The sequence below is a fragment of the Microcaecilia unicolor genome, chromosome 9 (genome assembly GCF_901765095.1).
Source record: "Microcaecilia unicolor chromosome 9, aMicUni1.1, whole genome shotgun sequence".
Classification (NCBI taxonomy): Eukaryota; Metazoa; Chordata; class Amphibia; order Gymnophiona; family Siphonopidae; genus Microcaecilia; species Microcaecilia unicolor.
In genome coordinates, this window is record NC_044039.1 from 23,417,469 (window position 1) to 23,440,540 (window position 23,072).

Here is a 23,072-nt window from a genome sequence, read left to right on the forward strand (position 1 = left end):
GCACGGCAATTTTCATTTTGCCGCACGTCCATTTTTGACAACAATTTCTTTTTAAAGCCTTTTTTACAGCTTCGCTGAAAAATGATTCTGCGCGCTCCTAAAACCTGCGCCTACACTACCGCAGGCCATTTTTCAGCTCACCTTAGTTAAAGGACCCCATTGATATTTATTCAGATTTTAACTTCTGGAGCAGGCATAGCTGAAACATGGCCATACCGGGTTTCATTACATGGCTGTCCTCATCTTGGGAGCAGAAGAGTAGTCTAATGGTGAAAGTAGAGAGCTGGGAAGAAGATCCAAGTGCAAATCCCAGGGCAGCTCCTTCAGGCCTTGGGCAAGTCATTTAACCCTTCACTGCCTTGCGTCCACACTGTGTAGTTGGCACCAGGGCCGCCGAGAGGGGGGGGCAAAATTCCCTGGGCCTGGGACTCCAAGGAGGGCCCAGCGCTGGGGTCTCTCACCCTCTCCTGCTTCCAGGCCACCGGCGCCACAGTCCCCAGTCTCCACCTGCCTACCCTCAGCTCCCTTCTGCAGGCCACCCGGTCCCCTGCATTTAAAAAAAATCTCGAAATCGGCAGTGCCTTCTGTGTGAAAGCGGCAGATCGCCTAGGGCAGGCCTTCCCTCACTGTGTCCCGCCCTCCTCTGATGTAACTTCCTATTTCCACGAGGGCGGGACACAGTGAAGGAAGGCCTGCCCAAGACGATCTGCCGCTTTCACACAGAAGGTGCTGCCGATTTTGAGATTATTTCTTTTTTAAATGAAAGGGGTCGAATGGCAGGCAGAAGGGAGCTGAGGAAAGGTAGGTGGAGACTGGCGACTGCGGCGCCGGCAGCCTGGGAGCAGGAGAGGGAGATGACAGCAGTAACGACTGGGGGGAGGCGGAGGCGGGGCGGCCTTGCCCAGGGCCCGGCTCAGTCTCTCGGCGGACCAGGTTGGCGCTATTTTTATTTGTTTGAAGTTCATTAATGAATAATATAATAAAATAAATACTTTCAACTATTTCTTTTTGTTAACTTGGTTCCACTTTTTATATTTGGATCCACTGCCTCTGTCCTTTTACCCCTGCTCCCTCCTCCCCTGTGTCAGAAAGCCTCTTTCATTTTAAAGGATATTAAGTCAGAGAAGAGCCATCAATCAGTGCGTAGTGCAATTTTTTCAACACAGGGTCTTTCTTCTTCATCTCTGGAACCAGAGGTTTTCCATTGTGCAGTACGAGGGAGGCACTGCTCTCGCAGGCCTGCTTTTTGGGCTTGACGACTTCTTGCTTAGAGTCATCATAGTGTCGAAGAAGGACTGGTTTGTCAAATCCCTTTTCCTTCAGATCAGATAACTGTTTATTTCTGTCAGAATAGGATAAAAAATACATTTAGTTATTTTGAGGTTTTAAGACCAAAATACTTCAGGTAAACTGAACAGGCTCTAATTCCTGTAAAATCTCATTCCAGCTCCCTATAGCGAAGAGCCACCATGGGTCAAAATGTTATATTTCTTACAGAGTTGTAGGCTTGTGGCATTCGATCCTTGTATCCATCCATTCATCTGGGCTGCGAAAGAATAGAACTTGATGAAATTACAGATGAGAGCACTCACTTCAATTTCAAGCTCAAATGACAGGATTTGACTATTCACCTTTCCAAGTCCAGGCTCATGGGAGTTACATGCCGATATAGTAGATATTTAGGGCCCAATATTCAGCGCTATTTAATCGGCCAAGAACAGGCTCCTGACTGGATAAATAGCGCCTAGCTGGCTAAGCGCTAATATTCAGTTTCAGGAAGCAGGTGAAAGCTTGGCTCTTCAACCAAGCTTTTAATGGAAGAAGTAACTAACTTGTTAGTCTCTCACACACACAAGGAGTGACTCGGGCTGCACATACTGCAGCAGGATATGTTTATCCACTCCTAGCCTAGCTGCAATAATATTTAACCATCTCTCTGACCTCATGTGCAACGTTCTTCAAATCAGTCACCTTACTTTCAAATTCTTCCTACTTTCTTACTCATCTATATGTTACAACTTTGCCTTACTACTACTTAGCATTTCTATAGCGCTGCCAGGGTTACGCAGCGCTGTACAAGTTTAGACAAGGGGAAGGACAGTCCCTGCTCAAGAGAGCTTACAATCTAAAGCCCTGCACTACCAATTATAATGTTCTATTACATATTGTGTTGACATTGTAAGTAGTATATTATGCCATTTTGTATCAGTGGCGTAGCCACAGGTGGGCTTGGGTGGGCCAGGGCCCACCCATTTATGGCTCAGGCCCACCCAACAGTAGCACATGTTTAGTGGTAACTGGTGGGAATCCCAAGCTCCGCCAGCTGAAGATTTTCCCCTGATGGTAACAAAAACGCTACTGTCCATGACACCGGCACCTGCGCATGCTCAGTTTTCAATGCATGCCTGCTGCCAAGGTGGAAAGAAGCATTTTCCCACCAGCTGAGATAATTTTTTTTTTTTGGGGGGGGGGGAGAGAGAGAGAACACTTGGTGCCCACCTAATTCTTGCCTAGGCCCACCCAAAATCTGTTGTCTGGCTACGCCCCTGTTTTGTATTGTTACTTGAATATTTTTACTGCTGTAATTGTCTATTGCTCATGTTTGATCTATTCTTACTGTACACCGCCTTGAGTGAATTCCTTCAAAAATGCGGTAAATAAATCGTAATAGATAAATAAATACATAAATAATAAAAAGATAACCGGTTATCTCTGCTGAAAATTAGTGCTTAGCACATGATATAGCTGGTTATCTGCAAATATTCAAGTGCTGGCTGGCTAAGTTTAGCGGGCAAATCGGATTGCATAAATAACAGTCCTATCTTTGACCGCTATTAACTAAACTGGCCAGTGCTGAATATTCAGATTGCAGGTTAAGTTAGAGCTGGCCAAAAAAACCCCCCCCAAAAAAGGGATATTCAATGCCAGTCACTGGAAATGTCCCGGCATTGACTATCCAGGGTCAGCGCGCTGGTGGCTGACTATCAAGGGGTTAATATTTAGATCATGCCTTTCCAGTGGTAGTTCAAGGCAGTAGGTACTTCCCTGTCCCCTTCACTAAGATGCAGCAAAATCCAGGCTTAGTGTATGCTAATGCGGGACATTCCCATGCGCTAAGCCCAAATTTACTGTGGCAGTATATCTAGGATTTTTTTTGTTGTTGTTGTCGGCAGATCTTGGGAACACTTTCCACCTCTTATTTAGGAGGTGCTAGGTGGAGGGGGGGAATTCATCAAGCAGTGTTAGGGCTTTCTCACAGGCATTAGGGCCTTAACGTGCGGTAATGTGCACTAAGACGCCTATACCTATGGGCTTCTATGCATTTAGCACACGTTAAGGACCTAACACCTGTGCAAAGGCTCTAATGCTGCTTGATGAATTCCCTCCAAGTGCTTCTACTACTACTTACTATTTCTATAGCGCTACTAGACATACGCAGCCCTGTACACTTGAACATGAAGAGACAGTCTTTGCTTGACAGAGCTTACAATCTAATCAGGACAGACAAACAGGACAAATAAGAGATAAGGACAAAGAGTAGCAAAATTCCGGAATCCAAACAGTAGCAAGATTCCATGCAGAATCCCAAACAGTAGCAAGATTCCAGAATCCCAAAGACTACTACTACTTATCATTTCTATAGCACTACTAGATGTACACAGCACTGTACACTTGAACATGAAGAGACAGTCCCTTCTCGACAGAGCTTACAATCTAATCAGGACAGACAAACAGGACAAATAAGAGATAAGGACAAAGAGTAGCAAAATTCCGGAATCCAAACAGTAGCAAGATTCCGTGCAGAATCCCAAACAGTAGCAAGATTCCAGAATCCCAAAGACTACTACTACTTATCATTTCTATAGCACTACTAGACGTACATGTAAGACAGTCCCTGCTGGACAGAGTTTACAGTCTAATCAGGACAAACAAACAGGACAGATAAGAGATAAGGGAAAGGGAAATGGGACTTGATATACTACCTTTCTGAGGTTTTTGCAACTATATTCCAGGGGCGTAGCCAGACTTCGGCGGGAGGGGGTCCAGAGCCTGAGGTGAGGGGGCACATTTTAGCCCCCCCCCCGGCACCGCCGACCCCCCCCCCACCAACTTTGACCCCCCCCCCTCCTGCCGCCAACCCGCCGTCGCCTACCTTTGCTGGCGGGGGACCCCAACCAATCTCTTCTTCCCAATCCCGCACAAGGCTTCAGACTCAGAAACAAAACAAAGAAAGAAGACCGGCTGGCAGGGGGTTGGGGTCCCCCACCAGCAAAGGTAGGCAACAGCGGGTTGGCGGCAGGAGGGTCCAGGGGCAAATCTATGCTCGGCGACTCAGCGTTCTCAAACTTGCACTTTGGTAGCACTCTAAATCGCTTTGTCGTCCAATAGAGGACTCATCTATCGACCCCTGAAGAAGGCTTTTCTGCCGAAACATGGACCATGTAGGGTCCCAATAAACTTTGTTTGGAGCTCTTATCTCTGTGGTTGGGCTGGTCACTTGGACTTGGCTTTCTTCCACCCTGAGTCTGCTTTGCTTGCGTTATTGTGGAAGGAGTGGACCCCCCCTTTTTTTCTCCTTTTTTTTTCACCAGTGAAAACATAACTGTTTAAGGAGTCCTCTTACTAAACCACGGTAAAAAGTGGCCTGTGGTAGTGTGGGTGCATGTTTTTGGCATGTGCTAGGACATTTTTTACCGCAGCTGGGGGAAAAAAAAAGGCTTTTTTTTTTTAATGAGGCAGTAAATGGCCGTGTGCTAATATTAAAAGTAACATGTGGCTATTTACTGCCTGAGCCCTTACCGCCACCCACTGACCTAGTGGTAAGGGCTCACACGCTACATGCGGGTGGGTACTCAAGCAGTGCCGTACGCCAATGTGGGCGTGCTGCCGATTATCACCGGGAACACCCCCACGGTAGAAAATAGAAACATATTTTCAACTGTGGGCAACAGCGTACACCAACTTCAAAATTACTGCCGGGTGGGCGTGCTACCCGGGCGGTAGTGTCGATTTGGCACGCGGTACACGCACAGTAGCCCTACTGCCTCTTTGTAAAAGGGACCCTAAGCGTGATATTCAGCATTTAAGTGGCTATGAAGACCCACATAAAGACAGGACTGATTTTATGCGGTTCTATTTAGGCGATTACTACTACTACTACTACTTAACACTTCTATAGCGCTACAAGGCATACACAGCGTTGTACACCATACACATAAAGACAGTCCCCGCTCAAAAAGCTCACAATCTAAATAAGACAACAGATAACAGACAGAACAACTAAGGGGTAAGGGGAATTAAAGAGGAGGGGGTAAAAGGTACAGGCAAGTGAGCAGTGGTTAGGACTCAAAAGCGGCGTCAAAGAGGTGGGCTTTTAGCTTGGATTTGAAGACGGCCAAAGACGGGACTAGACGTACATGCTCTGGAAGTCTATTCCAGGCGTATGGTGCAGCGAGATAGAAGGAACGAAGTCTGGAATTAGCAGTAGAGGAGAAGTGGACAGACAAGAGAGATTTGTCAACAGAACGGAGTGCCCGAGGGGGGGCGTAGGGAGAGACAAGAGTGGAGAGGTACTGGGGAGCAGCAGAGTGAATACACTTATAGGTCAGTAAGAGAAGTTTGAATTGAATGCGGAAACAGATAGGGAGCCGATGAAGTGACTTAAGGAGAGGGCTAATGTGAGCATAGCGATTTTGGCGGAAAATGAGTCGTGCGGCAGAGTTCTGGACTGATTGAAGAGGAGAGAGATGGCTAAGTGGGAGGCCGGTGAGAAGCAGGTTGCAATAGTCTAGGCGAGAGATTACCTTGACCGATTAATTGCTGAATAATTGGCACTTAACTGGCCGCTCCCAGAACACCCCCAAAATAACTGGTTTTGTGTTAGGTGCTAACCGGACATTTTCAGCGGCTCTATCCAGTTAAGTGTTGCTAAGTATGACCGGTTAACCCCAGGCAGTAGATATAAACAGCCGCTGGTTAAATCATGTTGATTATCGACCCCTTCCTATGCTGTCACATGCAGTACTATATTGGTAAGTACCTCTGGCTGTTTTGCCCTCAGTTTAAGCAGCATAATTTAGAATTCAGTAAAAAGATTGAATTAATTAACGGGGTGGCGACTTATTTTAAACTTCCTTTAAGAGTGATAAGCTAGCATGGTGAGCAGGAAAATGACAATTTTCTGATGTCCCCAAGTGAATAGAAAATGTAAATGTATCCCTTAAATAAACTAACCTAGATGCAATGAAATATGGATTTCTGTAGTACTGTGCAGGTCTTTTTCTGCCGTTATCTACTATGTTACTATCCAGCTTATTTTCAAAGGAGATCGCCGGCCATCTTCCGACACAAATCGGGAGATGGCCAGCGATCTCCTGAACCCAGCCAATTCGGTATAATCGAAAGCCGATTTTGGCCGGCGCCAGAGGCGTAGCCAGACACCCAATTTTGGGTGGGCCTGGGCCCAAGATGGGTGGGCAGAAGAACCCCACCCCATCCCATAGGTGATTTGGTCTCTCCTCTCGCCTGCATGCCATATGGTCTCTCAAATATCCCTCCTCCCCTGCACATCTTTTAAATTTCAGATTTTCAGTGAGGAGCAACTAATACACACTACTCATGTAGGCCCCACATCCTTCCCACTGATACAGCTTCCTGTTTCCGCATAGGCAGGAATACGTCAGAGGGAAGGCTGTGGGGCCGGTGTAAGCAGTATGTATCAGTCGCTGCTTCCTGCAGGCGAAGATCTGCTATTTATAAGGTATGCAGGAGGGACAGTTGTTGGGAGTTTTCAGTGTGGGAATCTCTGCCGGCCACATCATAGGTGTGCTACTACTGGTGGGCCTGGGCCCACCCAAGCCCACCCTTGGCTACGCCACTGGCTGGCGCCAACTGCTTTCCGTCGCAGAGCCGGCCAAATTTCAATGGGGCGTGTTGGTAGGGTAGCGAAGGCGGGATGGGGGCGGGATGGGGGCGTGCTCACGAGATGGCCGGCTTCGCCCGATAATGGAAAGAAGAAAGCCGGCCCTGACGAGCATTTCGCCGGCTTCACTTGGTCCCTTTTTTTTCAGCACCAAGCTTTAAAAAGGTGCCCCAACTGACCAAATGACCACTGAAGGGAATCGGGGATGACCTCCCCTTACTCCCCCAGTGGTCACCAACCCCCTCCCACCCAAAAAAAATAATTTTTTTTGGCCAGCCTCTATGCCAGCCTGAAATGTCATACCCAGCTCCATGACAGCAGTATGCAGGTCCCTGGAGCAGTATTTAGTGGGTGCAGTGCACTTCAGGCAGGTGGACCCAGGCCCATCCCCCCCTACCTGTTAACACTTGTGGTGGTAAATGTTAAGCCCTCCAACCCCCCCCCCCCCACAAAACCCACTGTACCCACATGTAGGTGCCCACCTTCATCCCTAAGGGCTATGGTAGTGGTGTACAGTTGTGGGGAGTGGGTTTTGGGGGGCTCAGCACCCAAGGTAAGGGAGCTATGCACCTGGGAGCAATCTGTGAAGTCCACTGCAGTGCCCCCTAGGGTGCCCAGTTGGTGTCCTGGCATGTGAGGGGGACCAGTGCACTACAAATGCTGGTTTCTCCCATGACCAAATGCCTTGGATTTGGCCGGGTTTGAGATCGCCGGCATTAGTTTCCATTATCGGCGAAAACCGATGCCGGCCATCTCTGACATTTGGCCGGCCCCAACCGTATTATCGAAACAAAAGATGGCCGGCCATCTTTTTCGATAATACAGTTCGGGGCTGCTCTTTGCAGCGCCGGCCAAATAGATGACCGGCCATCTATTTGGCCGGCGCCATTCGATTATGCCTCTCCACATTACTGCAAATCTATCACTTAGCTTTACTAGCCCCTCAGATATCAGCTGGGAAACAATTCACACAGAAAGCATTTGCGAAGATAGGTTGATTACATTGGTATCTGTGCTAACTGCAGTCTCTCCACTGCCCAGCGATACACAGCTTTCCATTCTTTCTCTTCAGACTCGGGGTCTCTGTTCTGAAATATCCAACCTGCAGAGAAAACCCAAAAAAACATTTAGAATTAGTTTATCTATAAGAATCCCTGAGAGATATAACAACAATAAAGCAAACATACAATGTGAATATCCTGTACACCCTCAATATGGATTAGCCTCCCCCCAAACCATCCAAAATCATAAAAATTAAAGGCAGGTTACCCATGTGCAATAAGGACAAATTCCTTTGTGAAACTTCCTACCCACCCCCCTCCTCCCACCCTGTCAGACTGTCATAGTAATGCTTGAATGTTTTCACTTATATACACTGTCAGCTAGCACATTTGCTTATTTCCGATCTGACGAAGAAGGGCAACCTTCGAAAGCTAATCAAGAAATGTATTAAGTTATGTCCAATAAAAAAGGTATCATCTTATTTTCTTTTCCATGTTTTATTTTGTTTGATTTCTATTGATAACCTTTGTGAAACAAAAAGTGGCTAGAGCTGATCTAAACGTTAAGCAAAACGCCTTCAAATTTTGTTTCGGAAGATAAGTCTTCCAGAGATTAGTAACTTGGTGATTGCTTGAGATCTGAACCGTGATTTTTTCATGGGTGATCTGAGAAGTTGGGCGTGTGTTGCTCAAGGGAGCAAAGAGTCTGATGAAACCTTGCTTGCCCGCTATTTTCAGCTTTTCTGAGTTGTAGGTAACTTTTACCATGTTTCCATCCCTGTAATCTAATTTCTAGTCTAGACCATTTATCATTCTCCTGTAATATGTCACCTTCGGGTCGGTAAATCTTACCTTGCTCCTCACACATTCTTGATGACATTGAGAAACTGATGGTCTCATATACATGTGGTTGTGTAACAGGAACTAAACAAATAACAAAGGAAAATATTAATGAATCTGTATCACTTATTCCCATACAGTAATTACGTATTGATAGTTTTATTTCATGCTCAACAGACTTAAGGGCCTTTTACTAAAATGTCCAAATTAGTGTGCACTAAGTACAAAGCTTGTGCAGTAACGGATGGGGATGTCCCCAGCATCTACAAGGGAGGAAAAAAAATCTTTATCATATATTAAGGGGGGCAATTCTATGACTGGCACCTGCTAGGAGCTCCATGGTGCGACCTCACCTTGAGTATTGAGTACTGCATTCAATTCTGGTTGTCGTATCTCAAAAAAGATTAGCAGAATTAGGTTCAAAGAAAAGTGACCAACAGTGACGATCCTAGGTCGGCTGCCACCCGGGGCGGATCGTCGATGCGCCCCCCCCTGGGTGCAGCACGACCCCCCCCCCCCCCAGGGTGCATCTTTAGCTGCGGGGAGCAGTCGTGCGGCTCTCGGCTCCGCTGGCTCCCTGCTCCCTCTGCCCCGGAACAGGATACTCAGCTAAAACTGGCCTCTACTGGAGCTATGATGCCATGAGCGTTTAGTCATGACTACTAGGGGTTTTTCTTCATTCCTCCACCAGCATTAGTACTCTTCTCCTCTATGTCACCCAGCCGTTACAATGATCTGTAGTCCTCAGTTACAGACCACAGACTGCATCCTCTTCTAACTGATGGCTAAGACTACTTCTCCTTGCATCTGTGAACCAGGTCCAACCCAAGGGTATCTAATGTTCTATGCTCAAGACCCTTCTCCTTCACCATCTCCCCTTCCCTATCTCTTCCTCCAACCTCTTCCCTTCGTTAACCCCTTTCCACTCCCAGTGTTCATCACCTGTGTTTCTCTACCCCTTCCAGAGTGGCAAAATTTGGGGGCAGTCGTTAAACAAGATGCAGTGTGGTTGGTGTGGAGCCTTGATCACCTGTGCAACTCAAGGTCTGCCACATCCCACTGCCTCCAAAGCAGGTAGTTCAGAGCAGCAGAACTTGAGCACGTACACATGATCAAAGCCCCAAGCCAATCACAAAGCGGAAGGGAAAAAAAATGAATAATTCCAAGAACTCCAATAGTCAGATGCTCTTCAAAACATCAATGTGTTTATTCTCCAACAAGAAATGCCAGAGTAGACCAGACCTAACACGGACCGTGTTTCGACAATCAGCCTTACTCAGGGCTTCCTTCAATAATGAATACTGAGACAGATGGAAGAATTAAAATCTCTTATGTGCTATGATCCAAGTTGTATGCGCTAAAATTATCTGGCTCTAAGAAATTCAGTACAAGGTGTAATACAAGTGCTTCCCATAATGCAGCATATATGGTATCAAACCGGTTTGATATCGTATATACTGTTAGTGCATACAACTTGGACCCCTGAGGAAGGCTGATCGCTGAAACACGGCCTGTGTTGGGTCTGGTCTACACTGGCATTTCTTGTTGGAGAATAAAACATTGATATTTTGAAGAGCATCTGACTATTGCGGAGTGGAGGAGTGGCCTAGTGGTTAGAGCACTGGTCTTGAAATCCAGAGGTGGCTGGTTTAAATCCCACTGCTGCTCCTTGTGATCTTGGGCAAGTCACTTAACCCTCCATTGCTTCAGGTACAAACTTAGATTGTGAGCCCTCCTGGGACAGAGAAATATCCAGTGTACCTGAATGTAGCTCACCTTGAGCTACTACTGAAAAAGGTGTGAGCAAAATCTAAATAAATATTTGAGATTCTACATAGAATGTTGGTACTATTTGAGATTCTACACAGAATCTTGCTAGTGGAAGAGTGGCCTAGTGGTTAGAGCACCACTCTTATAATCCAGAGGTGGCTGGTTCAAATCCCACTGCTGTTCCTTGTGATCTTGCACAAGTCACTTAACCCTCCATTGCCTCAGGTACAAACTTAGATTATGAGCCCTCCTGGGACAGAGAAGGTGTGAGCAAAATGTGAGTTTTTGGAATTATTCATTTTTTTCCTTCCGCTTTGTGACTGTTCATTTGACTCCTGTGGAATTCTTCTTCCCCTTCTGCTTCAGTTTCAAGGCCCCATGCTAACCCTGTTGAGTCTTGTTTAGAGATGATGACTGCGGTGCCAGTGCTGCCCTCCCCCCCCCCCCCCAATTGTGCAGACCTAGGCAGATGCCACATCTGCCCTAATGGTCAGACCAGCTCCACGTGGCATCCCTAATTCCGGCTGACTGCAGGCCCAGCATCTGGGCTCGACTATCCGACCCAGGTCTCCCACACAGCAAGCAAACAACACTGACAGGAAGTCATCACATCGACATCATTGTTCCTTTATAGAAACTTAATTTGGCAAGCATAAACCCACCAAGACAGAGAATGCTGTGATAATGGGACTTTCCAGTGTGCATTAGACAATAATTAATACAGAAGTAGCATTTCAGTGAGGGGAGTTAGCTGGGCCTTGGCAGACAGGGAAAGCAGGCAGTTCGGGAACAGAATATCCGATTTCAGTTTTACTCTCACCTCTGTTTCCAGGAGGCTTGTTAGGTGCAGCTTCCCTGTTCCTCTTTTCTTTCACATTCTCTGCTAGTGTCACGCGCTTCTTATTTTTCTTGCTTTTGACTTTTTCCACTTTCTTGGTGGCAGTGACCTCAGGCGCAGCTGGCTTGTTGCTCCGTTCCTGGGCTCCTACTTTCATACCACGGCCTACTGGTGCCTGCCAGTACTTTTTAGGGTACACAGCACCTTCTGTGAGCTCCGTCCAGCTCTGGTTCAGCACATTTACCAGTCCCTGGGGGAAATTCGTCTCATACTGAGAAAAAACATCCAATAGTTTCTCAACTTCATAGAGCAAGGACGGTGCGTTGCATTTACAGTCATCAAATGGACTCATCTGAAGGTCTTCATTAGACGGAGGAACCTGGGAGAGCTTAGGACCTTCCATGTCACCTTTCATCATGGTGGAAGTGAGTATCTCAGGCAGAGTGGCATGCTTCTCTTTTCCTGTTGCATCATCGTTCAGTAAAACCTCTTCATTTCTTTCACTCATATGTCCAGCTTTTTGCTTTTCACTTAGACAAAGGTAGAAAATAGAGTGCAATTGTTAGTATCAATTCTAGTTATTTCTGTTGCTGAATGGAAGCTGTTGAGTGCTAGTCTGTTGAGAACGTGGAGGGGCATTTTTGATATGACGTCTGAATCAAAACGTCCAAAATCTGAACAGGAAAGATGGTCATTTACGGTCATTTTCAACAAACAAAAATGTCTATCTTTTCCTTTTGAAAATACTGTTTGGAAAAACGTTTTGTGATTTGGACGTTTTAGTTTTTGGTCCATTTTCTAACAAAAAACGTCCAAAATAGAGGAGTGGAACAAAACAAAACTGTCCAGGACTAAAACTTAGATGTTTTGAGCTAGACCAGCACTAAACTTAGGTGTTTTGAGCTAGACCTGTTTTATGACAAACAGCTGCAGTGGGAATTGAACTCACTTCCCCAGGATCAAAGTCTACTGCACTAACCACTAGGCAGGATCAAAGTCTACTGCACTAACCACTAGGCTACTCCTCCACTCCACACAAAAAAAGTGCCCCTTAAGACCAGATGATCACTGGAGGGAATCAGGTATCACCTCCCTTTACTCCCCCAGTGGTCACTAACCCCCTACCACCCCCAAAAAACGTGATTAAAAATATTACTTGCCAGCCTCTATGCCAGCCTAGAGGATGGCAAGTAATATTTTTAATCACATTTTTTTTAAAACAGGTCTAGCTCAAAATGTCTAAGTTTTAGTCCTGGGGTCTAACTCAAAACGTCTAAGTTTTACTCCTGGACATTCTTGTTTTGTTTCATTATGGCTGAAAAACTTCTAAGCAGGGTTGCCAGGTGGAAAATTTTTTTCCCACCCAAACGAGCCCAAAACCCGCCCAAAGTCAAACCCTGCCCCTGACACCCCGCCCCCACCGTCATCAACCCCGCCCCCGCCGTCATCGGCCCCGCCTCCCCTGTCATCGGCCCCGCCCAGAATGTCACTAACCCCGCCGAAAACGTCACTAACCCCACCCCCACGGCCGAAAAAACCGCTTTAAAAACCGCCCAAAAGCCCCAAAACAAGCCCAAAAAACCACAACCCGCCGCGGGCAAAAATTTCCCGCGGCGGGTCACGGAAAACCGCCCAATTGGGCGGTAAAACCACCCACCTGGCACACATTGCTTCTAAGTCTTAGGAACGCCCAAGTCCCGCCTTGAACACGCCCCTGGCACACCCCCCTTGAGATTTAGATGCACTTCTGAAGGACTTCAGAGAAAAACATCTAAAAAGAGGTTTCGAAAATACTGATTTGGACGTTTTTGTGAGAAAAACGTCCAAATGCAGACATGCCACTTTTTGGATGTTTTTCTCTTTTGAAAATGAGTCTGCTAGTAACATTGTAAATGACAGCAGATGAAGACCAGTATGGTCCTTCTAGCCTTCCCAGTCAAGTGGCTAGAGTTATACCTGATGCTCCTTAAAAAAAAAAGTTGCTTACCTGTAACAGCAGTTTTCCATAGACAGCAAGATTGAGTCAGGCACACAAGTGGGTGACATCATCTAACGGCACAGGGACAGATCTGGTTTCCCACAGCTTAGAGCTTAAAGTTCTGAACATGATTGGCTTTTTTCACCGGTTCCTCAGTTAGTCTGAGAGCTGTAGAACGCAAACAACGCTTGGGGAGGTGGGTGGGATTGCGTGCCTTATCAATCCTGCTGTCTATATCTGTTACAGGTAACATAGTAACGTAGTAAATGACAGCAGATAAAGACCTAAGCAGTCCATCCAGTCTGCCATCAGTCACACATTATCAATTCATGATCGATTCATGTATCACATTGCAAATGTGTACTTGATCCTGATCTTTCTTTGCCAAACTGTAGAAGCTACCTTGCTTTTCTGTCGACAAGCAGGGCTGAGTTAGGCGCACACTGGGTAATTCCAAAGCTTAGGGCTGCTCAGTCTTGAATTAGGTTAGGCTTTTGAGCAGACTGCACAGTCAAGCTTAAGAATTAGAGATTGACCAGCATCACATGACAAACACACTAGCTAGCTTATTTTCGAAAGAGAAAGACGCCCATATTTCGACCCAAATCGGGAGATGGGCGCCTTTCTCTCATGGGCACCCAAATCGGTATAATCAAAAGCCGATTTTGGGCGCCTCCAACTGCAGTCTGTCGCGGGAACGAATAAAGTTGGCGGGGGCGTGTCGGAGGCGGGGTGAAGGCGGGACTGGGGCGTGTTTAGCAGCCGAGGAGAGATGGGCGCACTCGGCCGATAATGGAAAAAAGAAAGGCGGCAGTAGCGAGAATTTGGCCCGCTTTTTTTGGACCCTTTTTTTTCATGAACAAGTCCCCAAAACGTGCCCCAACTGTCCAGATGACCACCGGACAGAATCGGGGATGACCTCCCCTGACTCCCCCAGTGGTCACTAACCCCCTCCCACCAAAAAAAAAATAACTTTAAAAACGTTTTTTTTCCAGCCTGTATGCCAGCCTCAAATGTCATACCGAGCTCCATCACAGCAGTATGCAGGTCCCTGGAGCAGCTGTTAGTGGGTGCAGTGGACTTCAGGCAGGTGGACCCAGGCCCACCCCTGCTACCTGTTACACTTGTGCTGGTAAATGGGAGCCCACCAAACCGCCCCCAAAACCCACTGTACCCACATCTAGGTGCCCCCCTTCACCCATAAGTGCTATGGTAATGGTGTAGAGTTGTGGGGAGTGGGTTTTGGGGGGGGGGAATTTGGGGGGCTCAGCACCCAAGGTAAGGGAGCTATGGTCTTGGGAGGTATTTTACATTTTTTTGTAATTGTTACAAGTGCCCCCTAGGGTGCCCGGTTGGTGTCCTGGCATGTGAGGGGGACCAGTGCACTACGAATCCTGGCCCCTCCCATGACCCAGTGCCTTGGATTTGTTCATTTTTGAGCTGGGCGCCTTCGGTTTCCATTATTTCTGAAAACCGAAACCACCCAGCTCAAATCCGCCCAAATCCAATGCATTTGCCCGGCACCAACCGTATTATTGAAACAAAAGATGGACGCCCATCTTTTTCAAAAATACAGTCTGTCCCGCCCCTTCACGGACCCGTCCTTGGAGATAGTCGCCCATGGAAATGGGCGTCCGCGTTCGATTATGCCCCTCTATGCTTCACTGAGGTGGAGGAGTGAGGAAGTGAGAGGGGAGATCTTAAAGGTCGGTACTGTTTATGTATCACTAGCACATGTTATATGGTTGTGATCATATTCATGTTGTATTCTACGTTCTCTTGTTCAGCGGCTTGATTCATTATTTTTTGTATTTTATTCATTTTTGTACCATTTTAATACAATTTTACAGTCTTTTATACCTTTGTATGTTACTTGCATATTTGTTTTTTACAATTTCATATGTTTTATATATTGTTATATTTTTGTGTTTTATTTGTGTTTCACTTGCTTATTTGTTTATAGGTTTTATATGTATTATTGTTTTAGACCTCTGATACAGGCACTTTTGCCGAAACATGGTTCTGAGTTGAGTCTTCAAGTTCAAAGTGTATGAGTGTATTGACCACCAATACATACTACAGCTAATCATTTCTGGTCCATTGTGTGTTTTTGAAGAGCCGTCCCACCTCCCTACTTCTTTTGTATGTTTGGATTTTGCTTTTGTAGGGATTTGAGTTCCTCCACCTTTTAGGTGGTTTCTTTCCGCTTTCATTTAAAATGACTACATATCCCTAATTTATAGCTGGATGGAACAGTGTACCCAATGATTGAGAGTCCCTCTCATTTGGAATCTGTAAATTCTGCCTTTGTTGCATCACCCCCCCCCCCCCACTCCCCAGAGCCCCAAATAAGTTGAGGACCAAACCTAGGTCTCCCACACTGCCTTCAGTCATACACTAAACTATTTGGTAGTTAGATCATGAATATTAAAATTTAAAAACATTTCCCAGAAATTATCAAAAAAGCAACATTTCTAAATTAGTCTGTTGATAGGTTAGGGTGGTGGACTTTGGTCCTGGGGAACTGAGGAGCTGAGTTCGATTCCCACTTCAGGCACAGGCAGCTCCTTGTGACTCTGGGCAAGTCACTTAACCCTCCATTGCCCCATGTAAGCCACATTGAGCCTGCCATGAGTGGGAAAGCGCGGGGTACAAATGTAACAAAAATAAAATAGATACTATTAGAGATTCTACATGGAATGTTGCTACTATTGGAGATTCTAAATGGAATGTTGCTATTCCACTAGCAACATTCCATGTAGAAGGCTGCGCAGGCTTCTGTGCAGGACGTCAGACTCACAGAAGCAGAAGCCTGCGCGGCCACATTGGTGATCTGCAAGGGCCGACTTCTACATGGAATGTTGCTAGTGGAATAGCAACATTCCATGTAGAATCTCAAATAGTAGCAACAGTGGAGGAGTGGCCTAGCGGTTAGGGTGGTGGACTTTGGTCCTGGGGAACTGAGTTTGATTCCCACTTCAGGCACAGGCAGCTCCTTGTGACTCTGGGCAAGTCACTTAACCCTCCATTGCCCCATGTAAGCCGCATTGAGCCTGCCATGAGTGGGAAAGCATGGGGTACAAATGTAACAAAAATAAAATAGATAGATAAAGTTATAGATATTTAACTACTACATGATGAGGATACAGAATCCCACCCTCATTCCATCCCCCTGGGACTACAGACACCTTTACCTGTTAATAACAGCAGAAAGGCGAGGGTTAACGTTCATGGCCTTTACATCAGCAGGTAGTTCCTCTGGCATTTTTTTGACCCGCTTACTTGTTCTGATTTTGGTCTGAAATATAAAATTGAGGACATTCATCAAACAGCCAAACTGAGGGACCCTTTCACTAAAGGGTTGCCATGTGGCAACCTGGAACTACCCCTGGCCCACTGCAGGTGCCAGCGGTAGCTCTTCCCCCACAGCGCACCATTTCCGGCGCTAGCGGAAATATTTAACAAATATTTCTTCAGGGGGTTACCTGGCAGTAATCGGGCATCGGGTGGCAAACTTACTACACGATGAAAAAAAGGATCAAAATACCATTTACAAATAGAGTAATCTAAACAAAACAATGGTATGTCAATAATAACGTAAAGTGTGGAAATACGGAACCATAAAGTAATATTTCAGGACCACGAGTAATTGTTCAAGAATAATTTTAAAAAAAATGTAATTATTCAAACAATAATTTTTCACAATTGGAGAGGAAAAGACCTCATAACGACCAGAATCAACAATATTTAGGCTCTTTTAAGTAATGTGATTGGTCAAAAAGTAAAAATGGGTAAAAGAAAAACCTCCCAAGAAAAAAATCTTGGGTATTGGTAATGGTTTGGCTGAGTCTCCAGAAGAAGCTGTTGCGAAACGGGTCACTGTCGGGACCTCAGCCTTGAAGTAAAACTAAGAGGTTCATGTTACAAAGCATAAGAGACATAACGATTTTCAATCTACAGAGCAAGGAAATGTGATTTCATTAACAGAAGATTGGATATCCATGCCTGTGCTTTAACAGCTAAGTATTTTTTTAATATATTGATGAACAGTTGATCAGTTCAGAAATTCTTGTTAATGTAACACATATATTTGATTGTGGGGTAGATGGTACAGTGATTAAAGGTGCACTTAATTCTTGGATCTACTCTGCAAGATTTTTTCTTGGGAGGTTTTTCTTGACTGGTGATTACTTTTGACCAATCACATTTTTTTGTTTCTTTTTTTTGTTACATTTGTACCCCGTGCTTTCCCACTCATGGCAGGCTCAATGCGGCTTACATGGGGCAATGGAGGGTTAAGTGACTTGGCCAGAGTCACAAGGAGCTGCCTGTGCCTGAAGTGGAAATTGAACTCAGTTCCCCAGGACCAAAGTCCACCACCCTAACCACTAGGCCACTCCTCCACTGTTGCTACTATTTGAGATTCTACATGGAATGTTGCTATTCCACTAGCAGCATTCCATGTAGAAGTCGGCCCTTGCAGATTACCAATGTGGCAGCGCAGGCTTCTGCTTCTGTGAGTCTGACGTCCTGCACGTACGTGCAGGACGTCAGACTCACATAAACAGAAGCCTACGCAGCCTTCTACATGGAAAGTTGCTAGTGGAATAGCAACATTCCATATAGAATATCCAATAGTAGCAACATTCTATGTAGAATCTCCAATAGTATCTATTTTATTTTTGTTACGTTTGTACCCTGCGCTTTCCCACTCATGGCTCAATGCGGCTTACATGGGGCAATGGAGGGTTAAGTGACTTGCCCAGAGTCACAAGGAGCTGCCTGTGCCTGAAGTGGGAATCGAACATTACTTAAAAGAGCCTAAATATTGTTGATTCTGGTGGTTATGAGGTCTTTTCCTCCCCAATTTTGAAAAATTATTGTTTGAACAATTTAATTTTTAAAACCTTATTCTTGAGCAATTACTCAAGGTCCTGAAATATTACTTTATGGTCCTGTTGTATTTCCACACTTTTACGTTATTATGAACTTACTACAGGGCCATTTCATTTTGGGCTATTTCCACCCACTGTGGTAAAACAGCCCAGGGGTCCCTTTACCGTAGCTTAACAAAAGGGCCCCTGAGAAGAGAGCGGTTAACCTGCTCCCTTTACTGAGCAGACTGGATAGACCAGGCTGGTCTTCATCTGCCGTCATTTACGATGCTGCTGTGAAGTGAAGAGGTGAAAATACCTGGTCATGGAAAAACAGAGGTCCGGGAATCAGGGCTGACGCTGTCATTGCCTCGGGAGATGTCGGTGCTGGAGTGGACAAGAGCAGAGGAGACCAAGGAAGTTCCCAAAATCAAGTTCCAAAATACACACAGACAGTTCCGACAGAAGTCTTTAAAATGATCTTCGCTAGTCTGTCCTGCCACCAGATGTAAAAAAACAACACACTGAAAATAATTGAATTAGGACAAGTTAGCAAAGGCGTCTTTGTTACCTTATGTACAAAAGTATTAACACCGCAAAAAGCTGTTGATTAGCTACTCAAAGAAGGGGCAGGAATTTAACAACAAAACTTGCAAATTTGTCAGTCTCTTCAAAAAAAATCAAGTGCTCCAGTAGATGCAAAACTGCAGACAAGCTGCAAATTCCACAAGAAACTGCAGTGCTTCTCGTGTCCTCCCCAGTTTAGACAGCAAGGTTGAAATCAAATGCCACACGGTAGCCTGTCTCCCTGGGAAAGTGCTGCAAAGTGTCTCCTCTGAGAGACTGCCAGGGTCAGGGTGACTCTCTCTCTTGCAGCTAGAGTTTGAGGGTTGGTTGCTTAGCTACCTTCTGCTTTCAAATGCATTGCACACAGTCTTTTCGGATTGCTTATTGGAAGGAAAAGAAGAAATGAACCTTCGTCTCCCGCCTCCCAGAAATGCCTCCTCTTAATTATTTGGCTCCTTTCCCTGTGTTACTAGTAGAAAATTCAAGATAGTATGGTGTGCTGCAAACCAAGTAGTACAAAAAAACAGAAGAAACCAGTCTTCGCAAGGAAATCAACAATAAACAAAACAGCAAAGATGACCAACAAAAAGCAAAAAAAAAACAAAAAATATAAAAATAAAATATATATATAAAAAACATCAAAATTTAAAATTAATCATAAAATATGTATTTAAAAGATGAATCCATCAAAAACAAAAAATTACATAAAAAAAGACAACACTTTGGATGTAAAAATGAAGAATCAACTTTATTAGCCAAACTGTAGCAGGGAGAAAGGGACTGGACACAGCTGTCTTACCAATAAACTGAAGCTATAGTGCTCAATTGTACTGGAAACAAAGTTGTTGAGCGGAGAAGATCAGAGCAGTACAATTGAGCACTATAGCTTCACTATAGCTTCAGTTTATTGGTAAGACACACATATTCTTTTTATATTTGGATAGAATTAATAATCAACAGACGGCAGAGAAGACTCCTGATGCAGGCCAGTACGGCCGAAACACAGCTGTGTCGAGTCTCTTTCTCCCTGCTACAGTTTGGCTAATAAAGTTGATCCTTCATTTTTACATCCAAAGTGTCATCTTTTTTATGTAATTTTTTGATTTTGATGGATTCATCTTTTAAATACATATTTTATGATTAATTTTAGATTTTGACGTTTTTTATATATATTTTTTTATTTTTATTTTTATATTTTTTGTTTTTTTTTGTTTTTTGCTTTTGTTGGTCATCTTTGCTGTTTTGTTTCTTCTTCATGCTGCAAACCAAACAATTCTATTCGCTTCCAAACGCCAGCCATCTGAATATCGTATAGTTAACTACTCCAAAAAGGAGTCCCAACTTTATAAACACTTATTGCTAAATATTTCTTCACCAGGATGTCAGCAAGGCGACTGAGACATCCCAACCGAAATCTCCCTTGTAGAAGTATTTCCAAAACTTCTAGGGAGTGGAGGAGTAGCCTAGTGGTTAATACAGTAAACCCTGATCCTGGGGAACAGGGTTTATTCCCACCAGTAGTGTAGCCGGAGTTTAATTTTTTGACGGGCCCGGAGGTGAACTTGGTGGGCACAGGTCTCGCATTTCCTCTCCACCAGCCACCACCCCTCCCCGCCCGCCACCGCATTTCCTCTCCATCTGCCCGCTGCCAACGCATTTCCTCTCCATCCGCTACCCCCCCCCCCGCGCGACAGTCCCCTGCACATGGTCAGTTCTGGTCATTTTTACTGACCTGAAGCACCGTTCTCCCTCCAGCACCGGCGATTCCTATAGCCAGCCTTCTGCCAGTGCATGTCGTCGGAGCCTCTTCTCAGGCGCCTCCCACCCATAGGAGCCGACTCTGTGGGTGCTTGAGCACCCCCAATATTGAGAAAATTCCTTGTATGTGTCCAGGGAGGGGTTATTTCCACTAGGCTTAGCACCCCCAATAATTTTGAAAAGTTGGCTCCTATGCTCCCGCCTACTCTGCAGCTTCCTGTTTTCCGCAAAGGTGGGACGCAGGAAGTTGCAGAGTAGGCGGGACGTGCCTGAGAAGAGGCACCAACGATGCACGCTGGCAGAAGGCTGGCTATGGGAATCGCCGGTGCTGGAGGGAGAACGGCGCTTCAGGGCAGTAAAAGTGAGCAGACCACGCGGATGGGGAGAGTGGGCAGAAGAGGCTGGCCAGGCCTGGAGCTCTCCTTGTGACTCTGGGTAAGTCACTTAATCCTCCATTGCCCCAGGTACAAATATCTGTATATACCACATAAACTGCCTTGATTGCAGTTGTAAAAACCACAGAAAAGCAGTATATAAAGTTCCATTCCCTTGATTAAACTGCACTAAAACATGAGTTTAGCACATTTTAATGTGGAACTTTACTGCACTCTAAGCCAGTGTTTCCCAAGTCCGGTCCTGGAGTACAGGTTGCCAGTCAGGTTTTCAGGATATCCATAATGACTATGCATGAAAGAGATTTGTACATAATGGAGGCAGTGTGTGCAAATCAAGTTCATGCATATTCATTGTGAATATCTTGAAAACCTGACTAGCAAGGGGTACTCCAGGACTGGACTTGGGAAACACTACTTTAAACCCATATTTATGATGCCAGTATTTTAAGTTTTGTTTTGTTTGCAGTTCCCATGTTAATTTTTCCATTAACACAGAGGACTTGAATAAAGTAACGCTGGACCATTTACTGCCTCCTGTTTAGGGGGAGCCCAACTGTTCCCACATTAAAGGGCCCTTTTACAAAGCTGTGGTAAGCACTAGCATGTGCTTACCATGGGGCACGCTGAAATGTCCTGTAGCAATTTTGGGATATGCGTACACTCCTCCCATGCTACAAAATAACATTTATGTTTTAGCTCTGGGGGCAGACAGTGGGCATGTTCTGCGCTAATCGGTTAGTAATTAAACTCTGGAATTCATTGCCAGAGAATGTAGTAAAAGAAGTTAGCTTAGCGGGGTTTAAAAAAGGTTTGGATGGCTTCCTAAAGGAAAAGTCCATAGACCATTTTTAAAATGGACTTGGGAAAAATCCACTGCTTATTTCTAGAATAAGCAGCATAAAATGTATTGTACATTTTGGGGATCTTGCCAGGTACTTGTGACCTGGATTGGCCACTGTTGGAAAAAGGATGCTGGGCTTGATGGACCTTCGGTCTGTCCCAGTATGGCAATACTTATGTACTTATGTACGTGGGCACTGCCACGTGCTAACTGATTTGATTAGGTTTAAAATATGAGCCTTTACCACCTTCATAATGAGTGGTGGTACGGGCGGTAATACTGACACAGCCCATTCAAAGTGAATGGGATGTGTTGACATTGCTTTGCGACAGCTGGTAGTGCAGCTTTGTAAAAAAAAAAAGGGAGGGGGGATAATTTGTAAACCACTTTGGCCACCTTTGTTGTTTTAGTGGTATACCAAGTTTTGAATAAACTATAAACATATTCTTACTTTTCATATAAAATAAATCCATTAGCATAAATGCAGAATACACACCTATGCTTAATCCCTATATTAATGTTCAAAAGTGAGGTGGGGATAGGGCAAGGCTGAAAATCATCTAGGGCACCTAAATCTAGACTGCACAACTTGACATTTCGTTCTTTAGATTGTAAGCTCATTTGAGCAGGGACCGTCCTTCTTTATTTTATTTTGTACAGCGCTGCGTAACCCTAGTAGCGCTCTAGAAATGTTAAGTAGTAGTAGTAATACTCTTTCACTTGCCCTGCAATGAAGGCATTTTCCATATACCCAACAGTGCTTCCAGGTTCTCATGAGTCTTCATGCCCAGTTTCAAAGGAAATTCCTGACAGTTTCCCCTTGAAGATGTCATGGTGGGCCAGTGCTGCAAGAATTCTTTAACTCATACATTTTGCAGATGTAAAGTACACGGGGTTAGTTACTCATGAAGATTTCTTACTGAAATACGTATGCCAGCTTTACTGACCCCGCTGTTCTTTACAAAGGGGGTCGGTAGTGTAAGAATTTTCAAGTCCTTTAAAAAATTTCTCCCTGGTATTTTAGCCATCATTTTACTCAAGATGGATAGAAAAGTTAACATTTCTGCAATATGCACAAGACCAAATGGGAAGGTAAATCCAATGTCAAACAAGGGGATTGGAAGGCACCAGGACAAAGTCCAAGATAAACCAGAAAATTCAGTAAAATCAATGGAGGTATTCACAATGCAATCTTTGCATGCAGTATACAGGATATACACGACAAGATATCCCAACACAGGCAGTGTTTCGGCACTTACGCCTTCATCAAGGGACCTGCCAAAGTAGC

The 23,072-nt window shown here is 45.1% G+C and overlaps 1 protein-coding gene across 1 annotated transcript; it reads right to left on the reverse strand.

Moving 5' to 3' along the window:
- Positions 1 to 1,051: 1,051 nt before the first annotated feature.
- Positions 1,052 to 18,989, reverse strand: LOC115477959. Its single transcript, XM_030215120.1, has 6 exons — positions 18,543 to 18,989; positions 16,544 to 16,647; positions 11,354 to 11,901; positions 8,776 to 8,847; positions 7,925 to 8,024; positions 1,052 to 1,342 (listed from the first exon to the last, which is right to left on the reverse strand). Exons 1-6 carry the CDS (start codon positions 18,588 to 18,590, stop codon positions 1,114 to 1,116), a joined length of 1,101 nt encoding a protein of 366 aa, XP_030070980.1. The 5' UTR covers positions 18,591 to 18,989; the 3' UTR covers positions 1,052 to 1,113.
- Positions 18,990 to 23,072: the final 4,083 nt, after the last annotated feature.